This window comes from Carassius carassius, chromosome 38, assembly GCF_963082965.1.
Source record: "Carassius carassius chromosome 38, fCarCar2.1, whole genome shotgun sequence".
Taxonomy (NCBI): Eukaryota; Metazoa; Chordata; class Actinopteri; order Cypriniformes; family Cyprinidae; genus Carassius; species Carassius carassius.
The window spans coordinates 13,246,082-13,266,189 of NC_081792.1; the positions used below are offsets into that span (position 1 = coordinate 13,246,082).

Below are 20,108 nucleotides of genomic sequence, written 5' to 3' on the forward strand. Positions count from 1 at the left end.
AAGTTTGCGTCTTGGGTCAGCAGGAATTGTAGGTGGGGCGAGTAAATGTACAGTGCTCTCTCCCCCCTCAATACCACGACTGAGGTACCCTTGAGCAAGGCATTGAACCCTCAACTGCTCCCTGGCCACCGCAGCATAAATGGCTTTCCACTGCTCCATGTGTGCACTTTGGATTTAAATGCAGACCACAAATTCTGAGTATGGGTCCCCATTCTTGGCTGTATGTCACTTCACTAATTTTGTAAAATGCAGGGATTTATCTAATCTCCAACTTTGACTAGACTAGACTAGACCTGACTAGAAGTTTCCAGCAATCCTTAAGACCCTGTTTTTAGTGGTTTAGACCCTGGTTTAGATGCGTTTAATTAGATTTCTGTAGCTAAACTCTGCAGGACATTGACCCACCAGAAACAGGATTGTACACCGCTTGAATATTGTGTTTAGTTTGGTTAGCGCAGGGGTTTTCAAACCCATCCTGCATGTCTCCTTTATCAAACACACCCAAGGGGAAGTTGTGGCCTAGTGGTTAGAGAGTTTGACTCCTAACCCTAGGGTTGTGGGTTTGAGTCTTGGTCCAGCAATACCGTGACTTAGGTGCCCTTGAGCAAGGCACTGCTCCCCAGGTGCCACAGCATAAATGGCTGCCCATTGCTCCGGGTGTGTGTGTTCAAGGATTTTTTTCTTTTTTTTTTGATGAGGGAGACATACAAAATGTGCAGTACTGGGGGGGGGGTGACATAAACAAAGAGACAAAATTCAACTCAGACAACCAAAGATCCACTCCAGAGAGGAGACGGTTGATTTTTAATGGCACCAACAAGCATTTGGGAGGGGTACTGAACAAAAACAGATAAGACAGTGGTGGCCTTTCTGATGATTTTTGACAGGCCCAACAGCATCTTTCTTATCATTTGGCTGCAAAAGCAATACATACAACACAATTTTCCTATTTTTCCTATTTTTGTTATATATATATTTTTTTTCTATTTCAGAGATGAAAACTGGTACACTGGAATCTAAAGCTGATAATAAGGGACTCTTCCCCGAGATATTTTAGTGTACGTATATTTAACCTCGCAGTTGTACCAGTGACAGATCCTAATTTGTAGACTACTGCAGCAAAAACTAAAACAGATCATCTTCAGTTGATTTGAATTGAAAGACTATACATCAACTTTGTCAATACTAAACGAATCTTCAGATTTTATGGTTTACTAGTTACTTCTTAGTAGGGGTAGGGGATCTCATGGATCTTGGCGGGGTGGGGGATCTCATGGATCTGGGTGGGGTGGGGGACTTAGGCGCTGGAGGTGGAGATTTCACAGAGGGAGGTGGAGTAGGGGTTGGGGACTTAACGGAGGGTGTAGGAGTTTGAGGAGGTTGAGGAGTTTGAGGAGTCGGGGTCTTCGCAGACTGTGGAGCGGGTGTAACTGGCTTGGGGGTAACGACGGGCTTGGCCATCTGTCCCAGTTTGGGCTCAGGGATGTCTCCGCCTTGTTTGTAGACACTGACTGTGATCTCCACGAATTCACCTCCGTACTTGTTCCGTACATTGATGCTGTACTTTCCAGAATCTTCAACTTGCACATTATTGATAGTGAGGCTGGCGAACTTGCCGCCCTCAAAGGTGATCTTGTAGCGGTCGTCAGACACAACTTCCTGCTCATTCTTAAACCAGGTGACCTCTGGGCTGGGATCACCCCACACTGTGCAAGTTAGACTCAGGCTCTGTAGATGTGAAAGGTCACAAAGTATGTGCAGATGAACTATGAATCAGTCATCGGTATAATATATGAACACTTTCTGACAACACAGTTCAGTTGTTAGAAATGTATTAATAGGAAATACGTAGTGTAGGTCTAGTGAACATGGGAAAAGTAAAAGATATAGTACCTTCTTCTCCATAATGGTGACAACGTCTGGCAGGCCACCTACTACTCTACCACGGTCTACAGAGAGTAAATAGTTCATATATCACATCTGGACACTATTTACAACTTAAGTAAAAATCTAAAGAATTAATAGGTTTCTGTATAAAAAATTAAGTTGATTTTATAATAAATAGGTTGCTTGCATTTGTACGAAAATTTGGCTCATGATTCTGGCATCTGAACACATTCTTAAGATGATTTAATTAGATTATTTTCATTGTACAAATTTACACTCCATTGTTATAATGCCTGATTTCAAGTATGTATGAATGCCAGATTAGAGCGTTATTAATATTGCATTTGAGCAGTTCTCAGAAATACTCACTCTTCTCAGCAAAGGCAGCAGCTCTGATGAAAGAAAGAGAGAAAATATCAGTGTGTGTGGGGTGTTTTAAGAAGATCCTTAAGAAGAAAATAAGAGAAAAATATGAATAAACTGAAGCAATGGGGATTCTCTTACTTCAGTCTTTGGAATTCTGCATAGGCATCGGTGTATGCTGTTGGAATGGAGGATCACATTGCAAGAAGTAATTAACATTTTAACATAGCACCTGACAAATAAGTGTTTTCATGATGAAGAAAATGAGAAACAAAAGAGATTGCATTTTTAACCTATTTAATGTAGATTTTGTGTGCAAAATGTTCAGCAGTCTAGCTTCCACTTGCCTTGCCCAGAAAGGTCAAAGGTGCGAGAGTGTGATTTCTTCCCATCATGAATCTCAATGGTATATTGACCCTTTTCCTTATCTGTGGGCTCACAGATCTGCATCCAGGCCATTTCAGACGTGCCTCCGATTCTCATTTTCTCTGAGGAGGAGATTTTACTCTCTCTAAAGCCAAAACATCCAAAAGAAAATCACTATCATTGGCTATAACCCACCAAATGCAACACACATTTCTTTCAAATTCTGTTTTGATCTCAAGCTTATATTATCATATAATTTCATTAGCACAGTCTGAAAATATGGTTGTCTCTCTTCATGTGGATGTACCTATGAAACCAGCTAGTTTTCATCTCCTCTGTGTAGTACTTCATGTAGCATTGCAGTCTAATACCCTCCGGTGTGCACTGAAGAACCAAGTCAGAGGCAGAGGAACCTGCAACAAAACATTCAAACCGAAATAGTCATACTATTCTTAATTGGATTTAATCTAATCATTTCAGCAGGTTCATAAAATCAGAAGAGAGTAACCAACATACCAGCAATACTGGCGATTGCATTGATGATATCCTCAAACACTGACAAAAAGAGAATAAAAAAAAAAATCATAATCATGACAAATAGTGTTTACATCTATAAATACACTACTGTTTAAAAGTTTAGGGACACTTATGCTCACCAAGGTGGCATTTATTTGACCAAAAGTGCAGTAAAAACAGTAATATTGTGAAATATTATCAACATTTTAAAGAACCTCTTCCTATTGGAATACATTTTAAAATTTTATTTATTCATGAAAAAGCTGAATTTTTCAGCATCATTACTCCAGTCTTCAGTGCCACATGAAATCATTCTAATATGCTAGTTTGCTGCTCAAGAAACATTATAATCAATGTTAAAAACAGTGGTGCTGCTTAATATTTCTTAATTATAAGTCTTTCCCGACAGTTTTGATCAATTTAAGGTGTCAATGCTGAATAAAAGTATTAACTGCTTAAAAAAAATCTTACTGACCCCAATCCTTTAAACAGTAATATGTATGTAACACAGTATATTTACAGTATATATATAGTAAATATATAATTCAAAGACGAGTACCTTTGCCAGAAATTTCATAGACAGAGGTGTCCTTTCCACGGTCATCACCCAGTACAGCTTTGTAAATTCCCTGGTCTTTCCTGGAGAACTGTCAGAACAAAAAAACAGTTACAATAAAAACTAAGTAATTACATATTCAGAACAATGAGGGTCTAAACTGTTTTTAGACTCTTTAAAAGATTAGCTACATTTATGCTCATGCTTTATAAGCTTTGATCTCTGGAGCGCTGGTTGTCATACCATGGGGATTGGAAGAGAGCAAGATCCAGACATTGGGTTTGGTGGAACATCAACAGTGATTCCTTCATCATCTTTAAACCAGGTAAATGTTGTCTCTTTCTTCACATTGGCCAGCTACAGAGTAAACATTGGCGAGGATAATGATATGAGACTCTGGTATCAATGTTAAACAGTCCCTATATTGCTGGGTTGTGTTTACCTTGCAGACTAGCATCACTGTGCAGTCATCCGTCACATGGAAAGACAGGTACTCTGAGAAGTGAGGGCCTGGGAACACCAGAATAATGTAACTGATTAATAAATGAACACTGACCACATACTACAAACAATATGGAGAATATGGTGTACAAGTTTGGCATTTTTGTGGTATTTATGTTGCTTCACAAACCTTGTTTTCTGATGTGCTCTTTTCTCTGGAACTCAGCTTCCTTCAGAGCAACTTTGAATGCTAAGATTGGAAAAATACAAAGAACATGTGCTCACAGAGGTTTTATACTTCTGAACTTCTCCCAAAACTGCACTATACACTGTTAAGCCCTTACCGTCTCCCACAAGAACCAGTGAGCTTTGGCTCTTGGCCTTGCCATCGTGGATCTGAATGGTGTAAGTGCCTTCATTGGCCTTGGTGAAGTGCTCAACAGTCATCTGGATGATTCCAGTAGAAACATCATGGCTGATTTTGTAACCCTAAACACACATTAAAATCATTTTAAACAGTTTTATCAAGGCTTTTAACTGTGATTAACATACATAATAATAATAGTTTATTTTTTCCTAAATGTAAAAAAAATGGTTTAAAGGTTTTTGGGAAACATTGAGTGATATATCATATGAGTGAAGTGCTGGTCTGTACCTCAGCACTCGTGATGGCTTTATCATTGACGATGAACCTGTAGTTGACAGAGGAGGACAGCTTCATAGCCTGCACCCAGAAACGCACGTGACCCTTCTCCAGAATCTCATAGTTCAGCTCCGTCTTCAGTGGAACAACTGATAAAAAAGTAAAACGTAATGCATTTAAACACTAAATCATTCTTAGATGATCTAGATCCTCATGAAATGGCAACCAAAATCATTCCTGAACAATCCACAGGCAACTCACTGGGATGTTTGATGTTGTAGCTCAGCTCAAGCATTTTCTTGAGCTCTGTGAAAGAAAACAGGCATCATATTTATTGAACTTAAGTAAATAAAGAAAGAGATATTTAAACCCAATATCTGACCTTCGTCATTGACTGAGTAACTGGATGAAACTCCATCTGTATCGGTCACCGCGACAGAGTAGATGCCCAGATCGTCCTTCTCAGCATTTACAAATGTCAACTTCGAGCTTGACAGAACACATTGCAGCTTGTAAATATATACCACTTTGCTACAGAACTTAAATATGCAATGATACTGTAGTAATATACACAACATAGTCTCATGACTATTTGTAAGTATTTTACAATTTGATAAACTGATTGCAATTTCGCATGAATATCGTTTGTACATTTTTGTACAATCTGTTGACGCTCCCCTTAGACCTTGGTGGTGGCTTTTAACCCCCCAATTTTTTTCATACGAGTCAGATTGTACGAATTCATAAAGAATCTCCAACGTCTATGGTACTTTTACATTTTCATGAGACTGGGTTGAATAAATGACAAAATCCGCACAGATCAGACATACTGTCTTCCAGAGGAGGTGATAGAGACCCTGCTTGATTCAGTGATTTCTTTGTAGGACTTTGACCATGTGAACTTCGAAGTCTCGGAAACATCACAAGCTTCAAAGTTCAAGAAAATGTCTCCGGTCTCATCATCCACACCACATACAATTTCCTTTGTACCTTAAAAAAAAAGAACATCAAAAGTTGTATCTACCATAATCCACTTTTTGTCATACGATGAAAGGTGATCCCATTTGCTTCCACTGTAGGGAAAATAGCAGCATGGGGATCCTGCTAAACATCTTTTGTATTCCAATCAAGAAAGAAATATGATTTGGAGCAAAACCTATATGCTGCATGTTTAAGAACGGTTATTGATGAGTGCTTACAGTTAGTAATAATGCAGTATTGCAGTTACCTGGCAGTGCTTTAGCACATACAGGATCGGACACAACTGAAGCTTTTCCAACACCTTTAGCATTCACAGCCCGCACTCTGAACACATATGAAGTTCCAGTCTCTAGTCCAGACACCTAGAGATCAGTGTATGAACATATGAATATTTATTTCACTTATCATATCCATGTTTTTTTCTTAATGTTGCAATTTTTCAGTTTTGCAACATAATGATGGGTTTTGTGATACCTTCAGGTAACAATGGCCAACTGGCTCCGCATTCACGGCGACAAATTCTGATGAGCCCTTCTTAGCCATGTCCAAAAAGTAGCCAGTGATGGGAACAGCTCCGGCGTACACAGGAGGCTTCCACTGCACCAGGATGGAGGTATCACGCACCTCCCAGAAACTAATGTCATATGCTGGGCCTGATAACAAAGAGAGAAATTATGTATTTAGACAAGATGGTATTTTCTGCTGTGCAACCTCGTGACAGGAGCTATTGATGTTTAACTCAGTGCAGTTACTGACCAGGTTCAGCCATTGTCCAGGCCTCGCAGGCAAAAGCTTTGCTGGGCTCAGATGGAAGGCCAACTCCAGCCAAGTTAGCAGCCTGAATCTTGAACTCATAGAACACTCCAGTGGTCAGATTCTCCACCTGGATCCAATCCAGAAAGAACACACAACAACTGTTTAAATTTAGAGTAGTTTTTATTGCATCTGTAAAAATAAAACATTACACAGCAAATGTTAATATCTAAAGCTCTTGAATATGTACCGTGAAGGTCCTGTGGGCAGTCGGACTGGGGCTAACCTCCTTCCAGTCCACTGATTCTGCCTCGCGTTTGTCCAGGTAGTAAGACGTGATCTTTGAGCCGCCAGTGTTTTTGGGGCGTTTCCAGGCCAGGGTCATGGAGGATCCATTACAGTTCAGCAGACTGATGTCGTATGGGGCAGAGGGAGTAGCTGATTATGTGGGACAGAGGGAAAAAACGTTCAGCAAGACGGATTAAGGTCCTGGCGATCACATACAGTATGAGCGACTGGAGCCACTTTGGATCAAATAATAATTGACTGTGAATTGGTAGTGATTGGTAACATACATCATACGCAAATCACAAGCAGCCAAGACTTTAAATGTGAAGAAAAGAAGTGATTTTAATAGGCTTGTGTGCAAATAACAGGCGTGGATCATGTGCTAAATCACTTTAGAAATAGGAATATATCACATACTGTACGTACCATACTCCACTGCCCCAACTGTATAAGATAACACAAATGTTTATATGGCAACGACTTCACAACATGGAGCTTTATTGAAATGCTGAATGAGAAATTGTACAAGTCCACCAGTTATATGTAATTTCTGAGTCGTCTATGTCTTTTTCCATTTAAAATCAGTTTGACACCTACACACCTACACACACACACACACAAAGGTGTACTATATGTCCTCTCTATTGTTGTATATTTTTTGCATAGTATTTTACTGCAACTGACAAGGTCTGTTTTTGCATAATAATACATCCACACCAATAGGTGTCAGTATAAACTATAAGACCACTGTTATATTCAGGCCAGTAAATCACAAAAAAATATTATTGTACCTTTAATATAATAATATTTTACACACACACACATTATTTAGTGTGCCTTTAAATAAAAAATTAAATACCATTTTTGTTAACTAATTGTCTGATCCTAGCTCCCCTTTCCTTTATAACCATTGTAATACTGCTACAGGAGTCAGCAAAGTCGTATACGTACAAAGAGCAGCATCAATGAAGAGAGGAGCAGATTCCTGTGATTCTTCACTCAAACCGTAAGCATTCACAGCTTGCACACGGAACACGTAAGTGTCTCCGGGGACCAAACCATGGACCACAAACCTGACAAATGTAAATCCAGATAGTCAAGCACAATGTAAACCTACTTCCAGAAACCAGTCAAAATCTTTCAAGCAAACTAAATCTGGACAGTTTTGCGTTCATTTTACCTGGTGTGCTTGTAAGGCCTGTGGTTACAAGGGAACCATTTCTTGGAGCCGACCAGAGATGCATCTACATAATAACCCATGAGGTTGTTGGCGTGTTTCGGGGGCTCCCACTGCACAAATGCAGAGGTTTTGGTGTTTCTGGAAGCAATCACCTGTCCTGGGGCAGAAGGGACACCTGCACAAACCAAACACACAATTAAAAATATATATTTTCACAGGTTTAGATGGAAGTGGAAGTCTTCCTTGCTGAAAGTGAACATGTTATGGTGGATGAAGGTGGTCTGAGGTGGGACTAAAATTATAAAAGTGAGCCAAACAACAACGAAGTGTCCGAGTCCTTGTAGAGGGGGACAGCTTTTAAGATCATACTACTTGAAACTTTTGTTAGCGATCTAAGTGATTTCCCGTTTCGCAAAGCAGAAGGCTGTGGTAACATAACATACATACCAATGTTCGAAACAACACCTGCAAAATACAGCATAGAAGAAGCATTTGTAGGATTAAAAAACAAAACTGAACAACATCTTCTGGGCATTTTATTTAACACAGCTGTGCATCTGAGAGTTAAACAACCATAACAGCTGGACTCTTAAGTTGCAGTTTGACAGTTTAGAGCCTTCTTACCATAAGGGTCCACCTTTTGGATGGCTGCTGTGGGCTCCGACGGCTCACTTGAGCCATACTTGTTGACAGTGATTACACGGAAATGGTAAGATTTCTTGTCCTCCATATCATAAAGAGGGTAACGGGGAGATCGTAGCTGGACCGCAGTGTTGACTCTCTGCCAGATGTGACTGTCACCTACACACTAAGTCATGGAGAGTCACAGATGGCCATTATGAGGAGAGTTTCCCCTTAACAACCCAGGAGTTATGGGGAAAAACAACCTATTTCTAGTACTGTAAAATTATATTACAGTAATTGTGTATGACATTTAAATATTACATAAAAATAAATTTATTTCTTGACTATTGACGGTTTTAAATCTAAGATTGTTTATTTTTAAAACTATTGTGATTAAGAAATGTCCATTATTTATTAGATTTTTAGCATTATATCAGAATTTTTTTTTTACAGATAAAGAAGTGCACACACACCTTCTCAATGAGGTACCACACAGGCACTCGTCCACGAGGGCTAGGTGGTGTCCAGCTCAGAACAACGTATGTTTTGTTTATTTCTGTAGCATGCACATTGGTGGGTGGATCTGGTATTGTTACATACACTAAACAGGAATAAATCAGATGTTTATTTATACAAAATAATACTTAGGGTTTGAAAAAAAAACATTAATAATATCTACATATACCCCCTCATTTGCAGTGTGTTAGTAACTTAGCTCTAATGTATTGAGACAACATGAATTTTGGGGAAAAAAGGACCTGTTTACTGACAAACAAAGCTACTGTAGAGAAAGAACTGAAAGGCAGTATATTAAAGTGAGTACTTTACCGTTCCTTAGAATATTCTGTGGATATTCTGAGTGTTATAAGGGAAAAAATTCTATAAGACAATAAGTATTGTTTAAGAAAATAAATATTAGCCAAAAATTCATTTTGTCATATTTTGGTATACAAAGTTTTACATTTTGGACCACACTACAGGAGTAATAATAATAATAATAATAATTTAACTTTAACTTTATTTAATTGGATTCATTTAATTAAGGTGGATTTAATACATTTGACACATTTATTTCACCCATTTATTTGCTGGTTAAATTAAATCTGAGGAACACACGTTTTGGGTTAAATGTGGTGACGACAGTAAATAAGTCTTGGAAAAATATTGGTTAGTTGATTAGTCAGTATACATTTAATATGTGACTTTTATTAACCTAAATTATTATCATTGCTACCATTTATTCATTGTTGCTCTTGTTGTCAGACCAGTCTGTGCAGCTGGCATAAAATACATTTGGGAAGTCTTATAAACAGCATGTTGATATTTCTTTTCTAATTTATCTGATATGCTGTTTACACGATCTCATATTAATTTGGTGATTACATATTAAGATTACATGTAATATCTTTACTTTTAAAAATGAATTTGTTACAACAAGTGATTAAAATAACAGGACAGATATAAGACACTTTCCATTCATTTGAATCCTAACCTAAAATCTTGAAGTTGATGAAAAAACTCTGTGGATATGTCATGGTTTTAAAAACTCAAGGTTTATGTTTAACCTTTACTAGATGGAGTGAATGAATGAAAAATGGACTGTTAAGTTGTAAGGTATTTTGACAGAAACAACATGCAGTTGGTTGGATTGAAAAGATGGAGAGAGATGATATTAATGGCTCGGTGAAAACTGAAATCGAGTGTACCTCCTTGTAGTTCCTCCTGTCGAATGGCAATGTCATATTTCCCTTCGATTTTAATCACTGTTTCAATACATAAACATAATACTTCATTTTCCCATCAGCTTGGGTGTTTCTATTTGAACATTAAACACCAGTCTGTGTTTAAAGCTATCATCACAGATGCCTTTAAGATATTGTGTACAATATGTGAGTTTATTTATGTAGATGTGTGTTATTTGGTTTATAGCAACTTACTGTATGTATTTCAAATGTGACACTAAATGCATATAATGAATTGCAAATCTAAAAAAAAACACAGAAGTGAAATGCACAACAAAGGTATCAAAGGCACTTGGATCACACCTGTGAGAAGATTCCCATTGTAAATTCAGGGCAAACATAAGTAAGTATAAAGCGTAACGCTGCATGTTGCACACTTATCGTGACTGAAGGTTAATGTGTCTGGAGCTTAAAGAAGCTACTTTTTGCTACTGATGTAAGCTCACTTTTTGCTTACTGTAACTGCTCTTTTAAATTACTGTATGTGGGTTATACTGGTCCTGTTTTGGCACAAGATGCCTTTTTCTGCTGAGTTTGTAGTCCTACCTTCCACATCACTCTCCACATCTGCAGCGGTCACTCCAGAAGACATCCTGGAAGGCAGACTGATGCCATCTTTGTTCACAGCCCTCACTCTGAAGTGATAGGACGCCCCCTCGGTAAGGCCGTGGACGGGCAGCTTACACACTTTGACAGGGGAGTCATTGCACTGGACCCAGTCTTTAGTTCCTGACTTACGTCTGCAAGATGCAAGATGTATGTAAGATCATTTAAAATACATCTAAAATTGATTTTATTATTATTTTTTTTGTGTGCATTAAACTCCTAATTACAGTATACATCTAAATAATAAATTTTTTTAAATTAATTAATAATTTAAATATTTTTAAAAAATAACTTAATACATTTAAATTATTTATATTTAAATTTAAATTATTTAAGAATTCCATTTATGGTGTATAATTTTATTTGTAGTGCATGTTCACCTGTCCACGAAGTATCCAGTGATGGGAGCCTCATGGGTGGTGTTTGGAGGTTTCCAGGAGACCAGGACGTAATCTGCATTGACATCAAAGACGGCAACATCCATGGGGGCTCCAGGGGCCCCAGCCACTGTGGGAGTGGCATCTGTGCAACAAATACATACAGTATATTTAATGGATGTTTCAAAAAAAAAATTTAAATCGCTTTTCATTTATGTGTTATACTAAATGTAATACCTCTCCAGAACCCAGAAGTGACAAGGTGAAAAAAAAAGATGATGGGAAAAATTATATTTCAATATTTGAGAGTTTGCTCACACATTTTTTTGAGTACACTCTCAGGGCAACATGAACGTTTGTGAGTATGCGAAAGCATTGAAATATATTACATATTATTATTTCCACCACCTTCTGTATCCTCTCACAAAAGTTTCTTGTGTTACCCTCAAAACTTGTACAAAAAGTGTAAAGTTTCTTGGGGAATGCAAAATTTTGCTAACGAAAGTAAAGTTTCTCAGGGAGACATGGTTATTTGCCAGAAAATTCTAAACCATTTAAATATAAATTTTCTTCTGTCTCATATTTTTTCCATCTTCAGAACTTTTTGCATTCTCACAAGAAAGTTTGGGGTTGCTCACAAAATGTTTGCATTCTCTCACAAGTTTATGAGGGAACACAAAAGCGAGTGCAAAGTTTCTCAGGGGAATGCATAATCTAAATGCAGAAGAGTTTGTGAACAAAGGCAAAAGGATCAAAATATAATTTTTCCTCCCATCTCATATTATTTCATCCCCAGAACTTTTGCATTTGCTCCCTAAACTTTTGCATTCTCTTAAAAAAGTTGTCCACAAAGTTTCTGGGTGGACAAATTTTGATATAAATTGTTATAGTGATGGTTAGATTACTCATGCATTTATCACTTATTGTGTACCTTTAACAAACAGGTAAGCACTGTGTTCTGCAGTTCCATCCTTGGTCCAAATGCGAAGCGTGTAAAGACCCTCATCGTCCTTGTTCAGGTGAGGAAGAGTGAGCTTGGCGACCCCACCACCAACAGACATCTCAGCCCACCTGGATGGCATTAGCAAAGTATCTAAACACACAAATGCAAAGTATTAGTATCAGTATTTTTAGTATGGTTCTAATCTGAATGAGAAACGCAGCATCTCACCATCTCTGTACCACATGGTCTCGGGTGGCAGGTTTGGCAGATCAGGCACCACCACCATGTTAGCCACCAGACTAACAGACTCTCCTTCAGTACCAAACGTCACCCCAAATGATTCCATCAGGGTCACCTCAAGCTTACTGAGATGAATGCCGCTGAGCAGAGGAACTACAGGAAACACAACAGAAACTCAAGACCACCTGACGATCAGACATGCACCATAGCAACAAACCAGACCACTTGATATGCTTGTGCATAACATGTTTAGCTAATGTGTTTGTGAGATATAAATACATATTTATTTATGTGTTCATTATTTTAGCACAATTAATTTCCCTGACTGTTTTTCATGATTATTAGATGTTTTAATAATAGAGACTACACTAACAAAGATAAATTCTAACCTACATGAAATATGTAAAAGCTGCAAAAAATATCCACCATAGATATTTCCATGACTTTTAAATATTTTAAAATATTAGGATGGTAGGTAAAATATATTTAAATCTTTTGCATTTGCTAATAGAACTTTTGTGTTGCCCTGAAAAACTTTGCGTTCACTCGTAAAACTTTTGTAGTCCTTCCAAAAAGTGATTATTGGATAGTTTTGCGTTCCCTCAAAAAGTGATTATTGTATATTTTAATTATAGAGATTGCTCTCACAATGATCAGTTCCTGACATACATGAAATATTGAAAGCTGCAAAAATAAATACATAAATAAATAAGATATTTCCTAAAATTACTATCATCTTATAAATATTTGAAATACTTTGAAATATTTTAAGGTTTTAGTCATTTTTAGTACTATGATTAATCATAATTACAACTCATATTACAAAAAGTAATATGTATTTACTATTTAGCATTTAATATATTTAATTGTATTTATGTTTTGTTTGTTTGTTTATTTTTACATTTATTTATGTTTTAATCAACTATACATCATTTACTTAACTTCCCAAGAAATAAACTTCATCCCTGTTATTATCAGCCTATTGTCTTCACATGTCATATTGATTACATTTCATATTAAATTTCACATAACAAAAGCAAGTTGTTCTGTTTATATAATTGTCCACAACCCAGTTCTTCAAGTTATTATGAGAATAACAATAACTATGAATGCATGTTGTTTGTATATTCTGCTCTAGGAGGTGTTTACCACACTGCCTTCTGTTTACAGGGACAAATGAACCCTGGGAAAAAATGTGACATTGTTTCCATGTCTTATCAAGGCTCTCTGCCTGGAACAGAACAGATATTTATGGCTCACGATCTCAAGTAAGGACCTTCAGACCTGGACTTCAGCCAAACACAAGCTCCATCTCACCTTGTCCTGGCAGATGGGAGAGCTCTCCTGCCCCTGGTGGCCCTACATGGAAAGACAAGCAAGGTAGATTACTAAAAGTCCACTGAAAGATATGAGAAGAGAAAAAGACACACTCACTCCTGACACAGACAGTAGCCTTGGAGGTGGCCTTTCCATGTGGATTGGTTGCCACAGCACTGTATATTCCAGAATCAGTAACTGCACATCTGCAATCAAACAACACTATTTCACAATGTGAATAAACAGCCTGAAAGCAAGTGTTATAGCCAGAAATATAAAGACTTATCTTCAGTGCATTTCAAAACATACTGCATAATATAGATTTTATTGGCCATATGGGACATACTCGTTAAATATCAGATTAGTTCACCCAAAAATCTGAATTTGACCAAATTTAAAATAATCATCATTTACTCATGTTGTTTCAAATGCATGACTTACTTTCTTCCATTGAAAACAAAAGAAAATTGTGATATTTTGAAGAGTGTTATTTTGAAGAATGCTGGCAACCAGACCATTTCGGTGACCAGTGATTTCCATTGTGACGTGAAGACGCGTAAATGGTTTTTAACAGGATTTTCTTTTCGGGGGTGAATTAACTAGCCACTGAATGAGCAATTTCGTAAACAAAGACACTCACAATTATCATTACAGATTAAAGTGTATATCAAATTGCGTTACAAAATAAAGGTGGAGGGTGTAATTTTCCGATTTGGAATGTTCAAAGAAACAGCAACGTTTGAAAACAATACAGGGTCACAGTTTTTACACTTTTTGGATTAATTATCTTAAAGTCGTCTGTGCTCCAGACAAGACTGCAAAGCCCTGCAGAGAGTTGTGCGCTTAGCTGAGCGCATCTCCGGGTCTGCTTTCCCCTCTCTGCAGGACATCTACCTCAAACGCTGCAAAAGCAGTGCTGCTAAATTCATCAAAGACTCCACCCACCCCAGTAACCATCTTTTCATTTTGCTGCCATCTGGTAAGCTCTTCCGTAGCCTGATGGCAAAAAACCGAGAGACTCAGGAGGAGTTTCTTCCCCCAGGCCATCAGGCTCCTAAACTCTAAACTAGCCTCTTAACATCTTCATGCCTCCACTTAATGTTCACTTTATCAGTAAGATATTCATCATTCAATACCTCACATAGACACACTGACAGTGTCACCCTGTTTGCACATTTGCTTCTTGTACATTGCTATGTATCTTAAAATTTAAGACTACAGTATAATGCACATTGTACATCCTTGTGTATCTTAATATTTAAGAGTAGTTTACTTTCATGCACATTATTTTGCATTCTATATTTAATTCTACAATATACATCTTTTTTATATTTTATTATTTTTATTGTTTACTTTTATTTCATTCTTACTATTCATAGCTATTTTTATGTATATTTTCATCTGTGTTGTTTTTTTGTTTTCTTTAATAATTGCACTGTCCATGGAGCGGACCTGACTCATTTCACTGCTGGTTATATATGCTATATATAATTTTGTATGTGACGAATAAAAATCTTGAATCTTGACTATTATAATGGGAAAGAAGAAACATCAGGTTTAAAGGTGAGACAAAACATGTTTCATTGTCCGCTGGTGCTCATATGGCTAGAAACATGCTCTCTATGTTCCTCACACCTCTTTCAAAATCCATTTGGTATGAGTGGACAGACTTTGCATCCAGAACTTGATCTCACATGACAGCAGTGTGTTGGTCTCAGCTGCGCTGTCCTTGAAGGAGTGAGAATAGAGCACCGAAATGTGACCTTCAGTCCCTGAGGACTATTTTAGAGCCACTCCTTTTCCTTTGCAATGCATAAGACATGTTTGTCCTAACCAATACTCCATTTTTTTCCTGTATTTGCGTTATTTAATTTCTCTCTGAGAGTAGTAAAATATGCAACACGCTTTCCTGAGAATGAATGAGTGTGACTGCGATGGCCAGTGATCTCTGAGAGGCGCTACTGTAACGGCGGCTTCGAGTCTTCACGCGCGTCAGACGTTCCAGGATCAAATGACGCACGGCTAAGTTGAGCAGGACCAACAGCTGAGACTTCTTCAAGATGAACCTCACTATGACTAAATTGGAAAGAGTTGCTCTCACAAGTACTTCATTCACTTTCCCAGGCCATTTCAAACGGAAAATGGTGAGTTGCACTCTTCCAAACGGTCTTTAAAAGTTGACAAAAAGGACCATAAAAGTAGTCATTGTTTGTAAGCTACATCAATCCATGCGAATGAAATTGAAACAATGTGGCCTTGAAAAATTGCTTTCACAGCTGGGGTCACCATTCACACTTAAATGTATGGTAAATCTATTTCAGATATTTGTGGAGAGTCAACCTGTCATTGACAAAACACCTGAAATAATTGCAATGAAATACCACTAAAGTAATACAATACAAACTAAATAACATAAAAAGCAACTCAAAACGCCCTTATGAAAATGGAGTTTCTTTAGTTTAAAAAAGAAAACTATTAGAGGCCTAACTGTAAACTGAGGGTGTGTGAGGTTATACCTGCTAATAATCAGACTGTGAACCCCATACTTGTTCTCAATTTTGTACTTTCCAGGAGCGCTCAAGGGTTCAATGGCAACATTATTCCTATACCTGCCAATACAGAGAAATACAGTTGAGTTCAGCTTAGTTTTAACAAAATTTGTGAAAAAAAAAACCACACAAACGCTGAGACAGAACACAAAGCATGAGCAAAATATATGCACGTGACAGTTCATTCAAGCATGGTCTTCCAAACAATTTACAATGTATTATGAATAAATCTGAAGATCCCAATGCTTTTTGTTTCAAATATTCAAATTATATTACAGGTTATGTTGTTGAAGTTTAAGTCAAGGCAATAAATCATTACCAAAAGCAGATTATGTGAAGGTTTTGAATATAAAATTGAATCCAAACCATTTGACAATAGGGTTGGGTTTGCCGGACACAGTGCAGAACAGCTTGACCGGAGTCTTTTCCCACACGGTGTGAGATCTCAGACTGACCAGGAAGTCCGGTGCTGTGGGAACCTCAGCAGGAAAATCCTTCCTCAAAGGCATCATTCCCTTCACCTGTTATAATACAGGAAAGACTGAGTGAAGTGTCCAAGCTAAACGCTCTGCTTTTCACTTTCATTGTTCAAAATATCTTCTCTTGTGTTCCACAGAAGTCAAGACGAGGGTGAGTAAATGATGACAGAATTTTCAGGTATTTTGGAGAGATGTTTAAGATGACGTTTACCTCCCTAGTGATCTCAATGTTGTCTACTTGCTCCTTCGTGGCCACTTTCATCCTGTGCAGCTCGTGCTGCAGCTGAACCAAATCTCTTCCAAAGTGAGCCGCCATTCTCTGATACTCCTGCATGCCTTCAGGAGCCCTGAGCGTGCACAAATTCAAATGCACATGTCAAATTGCACAAAATTAGTCTCAGGAGTACAGTGACACTATCATTTTTGTCATCTGTAAATATGGAAGTGGGCTTCAGGTTTTCTCTTGCACGCTCTTTAAATAGCCTTCTGAACTGTAATAGATGCAGGAGCCAATAAAATCTCACCTCTCCCTGAAGGTTGGCACTGTGTAGGCTTGCTCCGCCATAGCCTCTGTGGCCCGGACCTGCTCCTTCTTCACTACCTGAGAGCTTGATTTCCTGCCATACACACCAGAACAGCATTTGAGTCATGTTTTTATCATGTGACAGACAGCAGGTTCGAGCAGTTGTACTGTTGTGTTAATGTCAGAATTTTACCTACAGAAGGATGAACCACATTTATTATAGCAGTAAACAGTATATTGTGTATTTACTAAACAGTAGCATTATTCCTAACATGCTTTTTATTTTTAAGTGTTAACTGTGTCTTAGTTCTACAAATTAAATTCAGTTTTGTACTAGATTAACCCTTGCATAATATACAGATAATATAATATAAATGAAATTAAAAGCCACTTATAAGTGTACTTAAAGCAAGTACACATTTATACAATTGTAATACTTTGTAATAATGTCAAATTACAAGTTTACCTTTAAAGTACATTTTTAATCATTATGTTTTAATAATCTTTTTTTGCTTTAAAATATATTTATAGCACTTAATTATAATTTTAGCTGAAGTCTGTCATTTGATGTTACATTTGTAAATGTAAATATAAATGTACTAGATTGCAAATAAAATGTTTATTTAGAAACATTTTTAAATACATCACATACAAGTTTCAATAGAAATGACATTAAGGTATAATTTAGTTTAACATGAATGCTTGTTGGTACATTCAGCTGTACACTTTAACCATATTTAAAAGACACAATTAATTGTGAAATTACATATCATATCCTCTTTTGTAAGTCGTTCTTGATAAAAGCATCTGCTGAATCCATAAATGCAGAAGTAAATGAACAGATGCTAACAGGAAATGCTAAATGAATGCAGCATGTTTCATTCAACAGCGCCGGCAAAGCTTTACAAAATCCGGAAATAAAATGAGCAGTGACTTTGACTGTGTCTGTCAAAGAAGTTTGATTACAAATATGATTAAAATGGTGAATAAATGGCCATGAATCAGTTTTTTAATATTTCAAAGTATGCTTACAGATTGATTTTTGAGGGCCAAGTTAATTAGAGCAACAGAATCCGTTCTGTAATCTATAGTAAGGTTTGGTAAAAGCTGATTTATTCATGCGTGTTAACCTAAACACAACAGACCCAACATTGAAGCAAATCCGACAATTCCCCCCCAAAAATGTCAATATAAACCACTTTCTTTCTTGACAGCCGAAAAGCTTCCATGCGCCATGCTTTATATTTTCCTACTGTATGCACAGCGATCTTTTCCCCTTCCTCACTACTGATGTATGACATAATGTAGAGTCTGTTTACAGTTCACACTAGCTTTGCTATCAAGTCACTTGACCTCTGGGTCTCTTATGAAGCAACAAAGAGAGGCGTATTAGTGTAAGCGATCGCTGCTGTGCGTTTAGGGACAGATCTTCTGGCCCGCTGAAGCCTATGAGCCAAACTCACACCAAGGCTATCCATATGCTCGGCCAATCAATTTCAATTCAGCCACATCCCATACCTTGAATGTTGGACAACATGTTTTGAGCTTTGATGTTGCGTTTGCTCCTGCCGATAAAGTGTAACGCCCCTCGCAGGCATGTCGGGAACACTCTGAAAAAGACCTTTTGACCACACCAAAACTCATTGCGCAATCTAAATCACCTCTAAAACGGTTTATACTGGACAAAATATACAATTAAGAATGGTAATTATGAATATGGCACATCTAGTGCTACTATTGTTGGTATTATGCATAAAGTAATATTGGTTGATCGCGGTTAGCATGATGTAATACACAAATGGTTTGATAATTCAAATGCTTTAGACCTATAATACAATAAATCTCCTTATAAACGTACATGCACTCCTAGATAAAGACTAAAACTGAATATAGCCTGCCCCAAATTAATCAATTTAACTGAGTACATTTTTACTTTAGCTACTGGTTGTTGTAAACTAGCAGCAAAACTGTCTCTCCTCACATTCCAGCCCATCAGCAGCTCCATGAGCCCAAGTGCATCACATTACACGCAGAAAGTGAAAAGCTGACCTCAGAATAACTGGCACAACTGACGGACACAAACACACAAACATCTCAAAAATCTGAGTGGGAGCAAAAGAATCTAAGCAAAATCCCTTAAGCTTTGACCTTTGACCCATACATAATGTGACATACTGCAGTGACGATAAGGTCTTGTGTAGAAACGAACAAACAAATAAAATAATTTGTGCAGTTCAGCATTAAACAAACTCTGAGAAGTACTTAAGAGTAGAACACAACCTATTAGAAAACAGAGTTTTGGCACTAAAACATCAAAAGCCAAAAGTTAGCACAAAACGTCTAGAATCACTTCAGCTCTAGGCACCAGAGTCTTTCAATGTTCAATATCTTATGATTAAAATATTCAATTGAAATCATATATGTGGAATGCACCCACTATGATCAATTGGAAAGCGCATGTCCGTGTCCAAATACATATGTGTTAACAGATTAATAAAATAAAGCTGCACTTACCCCAAGAGAAAAGACGAGCTTTGAGTGTTGGAAGAGCAGCCTGAGAGCAGTTGGAAAGCTCCTGCTGATGGAACAAAAATAATGCACTCACTTAGGGAATGCCTTCCCTCAGCCGCCCCATGTAAGGACACTCTTAAGACTATATATAGCATTTACCTCAATTTTCAGACCATTTACCGACTGAAAGAGGACAAGACAACACATTTAGTTCAACAGGGGA

The 20,108-nt window shown here is 37.5% G+C and overlaps 1 protein-coding gene across 4 annotated transcripts; it reads right to left on the reverse strand.

Annotated features, from left to right (window-relative positions):
- Positions 1 to 755: 755 nt before the first annotated feature.
- On the reverse strand, positions 756 to 20,045 carry myom2a (myomesin 2a). 4 transcript variants are annotated; one of them, XM_059529255.1, is made up of 39 exons: positions 19,889 to 19,993; positions 18,893 to 18,995; positions 17,376 to 17,468; positions 17,063 to 17,198; positions 16,739 to 16,893; positions 16,340 to 16,432; positions 13,941 to 14,029; positions 13,824 to 13,865; positions 12,495 to 12,659; positions 12,255 to 12,416; positions 11,327 to 11,468; positions 10,887 to 11,080; positions 10,305 to 10,361; positions 9,072 to 9,199; positions 8,599 to 8,782; positions 8,422 to 8,439; positions 7,975 to 8,149; positions 7,746 to 7,867; positions 7,221 to 7,238; positions 6,757 to 6,944; positions 6,510 to 6,636; positions 6,228 to 6,406; positions 6,001 to 6,115; positions 5,603 to 5,762; positions 5,155 to 5,261; positions 5,034 to 5,078; positions 4,785 to 4,921; positions 4,474 to 4,618; positions 4,320 to 4,379; positions 4,131 to 4,198; positions 3,932 to 4,045; positions 3,692 to 3,779; positions 3,133 to 3,171; positions 2,924 to 3,029; positions 2,598 to 2,761; positions 2,392 to 2,428; positions 2,257 to 2,279; positions 1,894 to 1,949; positions 756 to 1,728 (listed from the first exon to the last, which is right to left on the reverse strand). In XM_059529255.1, the coding sequence occupies exons 2-39, from the start codon at positions 18,970 to 18,972 to the stop codon at positions 1,219 to 1,221; spliced, it is 4,521 nt and encodes a 1,506-aa protein (XP_059385238.1). In that variant the 5' UTR covers positions 18,973 to 18,995; positions 19,889 to 19,993; the 3' UTR covers positions 756 to 1,218. The 4 variants fall into 4 exon arrangements, with proteins under 4 accessions (XP_059385238.1, XP_059385236.1, XP_059385237.1 ...); XM_059529253.1 differs by lacking the exon at positions 18,893 to 18,995 and having other exon boundaries at positions 19,889 to 20,045; XM_059529254.1 differs by lacking the exons at positions 7,221 to 7,238; positions 18,893 to 18,995 and having other exon boundaries at positions 19,889 to 20,045.
- Positions 20,046 to 20,108: the final 63 nt, after the last annotated feature.

Coding starts and splice junctions, on each gene's coding strand:
- myom2a (XM_059529253.1), bottom strand. CDS start 20,040: ATGCTATATATAGTCTTAAGAGTGTCCTTACATGGGGCGGCTGAGGGA. Junction 16,433..16,738: donor CCCAACCCTATTGTCAAATG/GTTTGGATTCAA, acceptor CTGTATTGGCAG/GTATAGGAATAATGTTGCCA. Junction 2,280..2,391: donor GCAGAATTCCAAAGACTGAA/GTAAGAGAATCC, acceptor TTCTTTCATCAG/AGCTGCTGCCTTTGCTGAGA.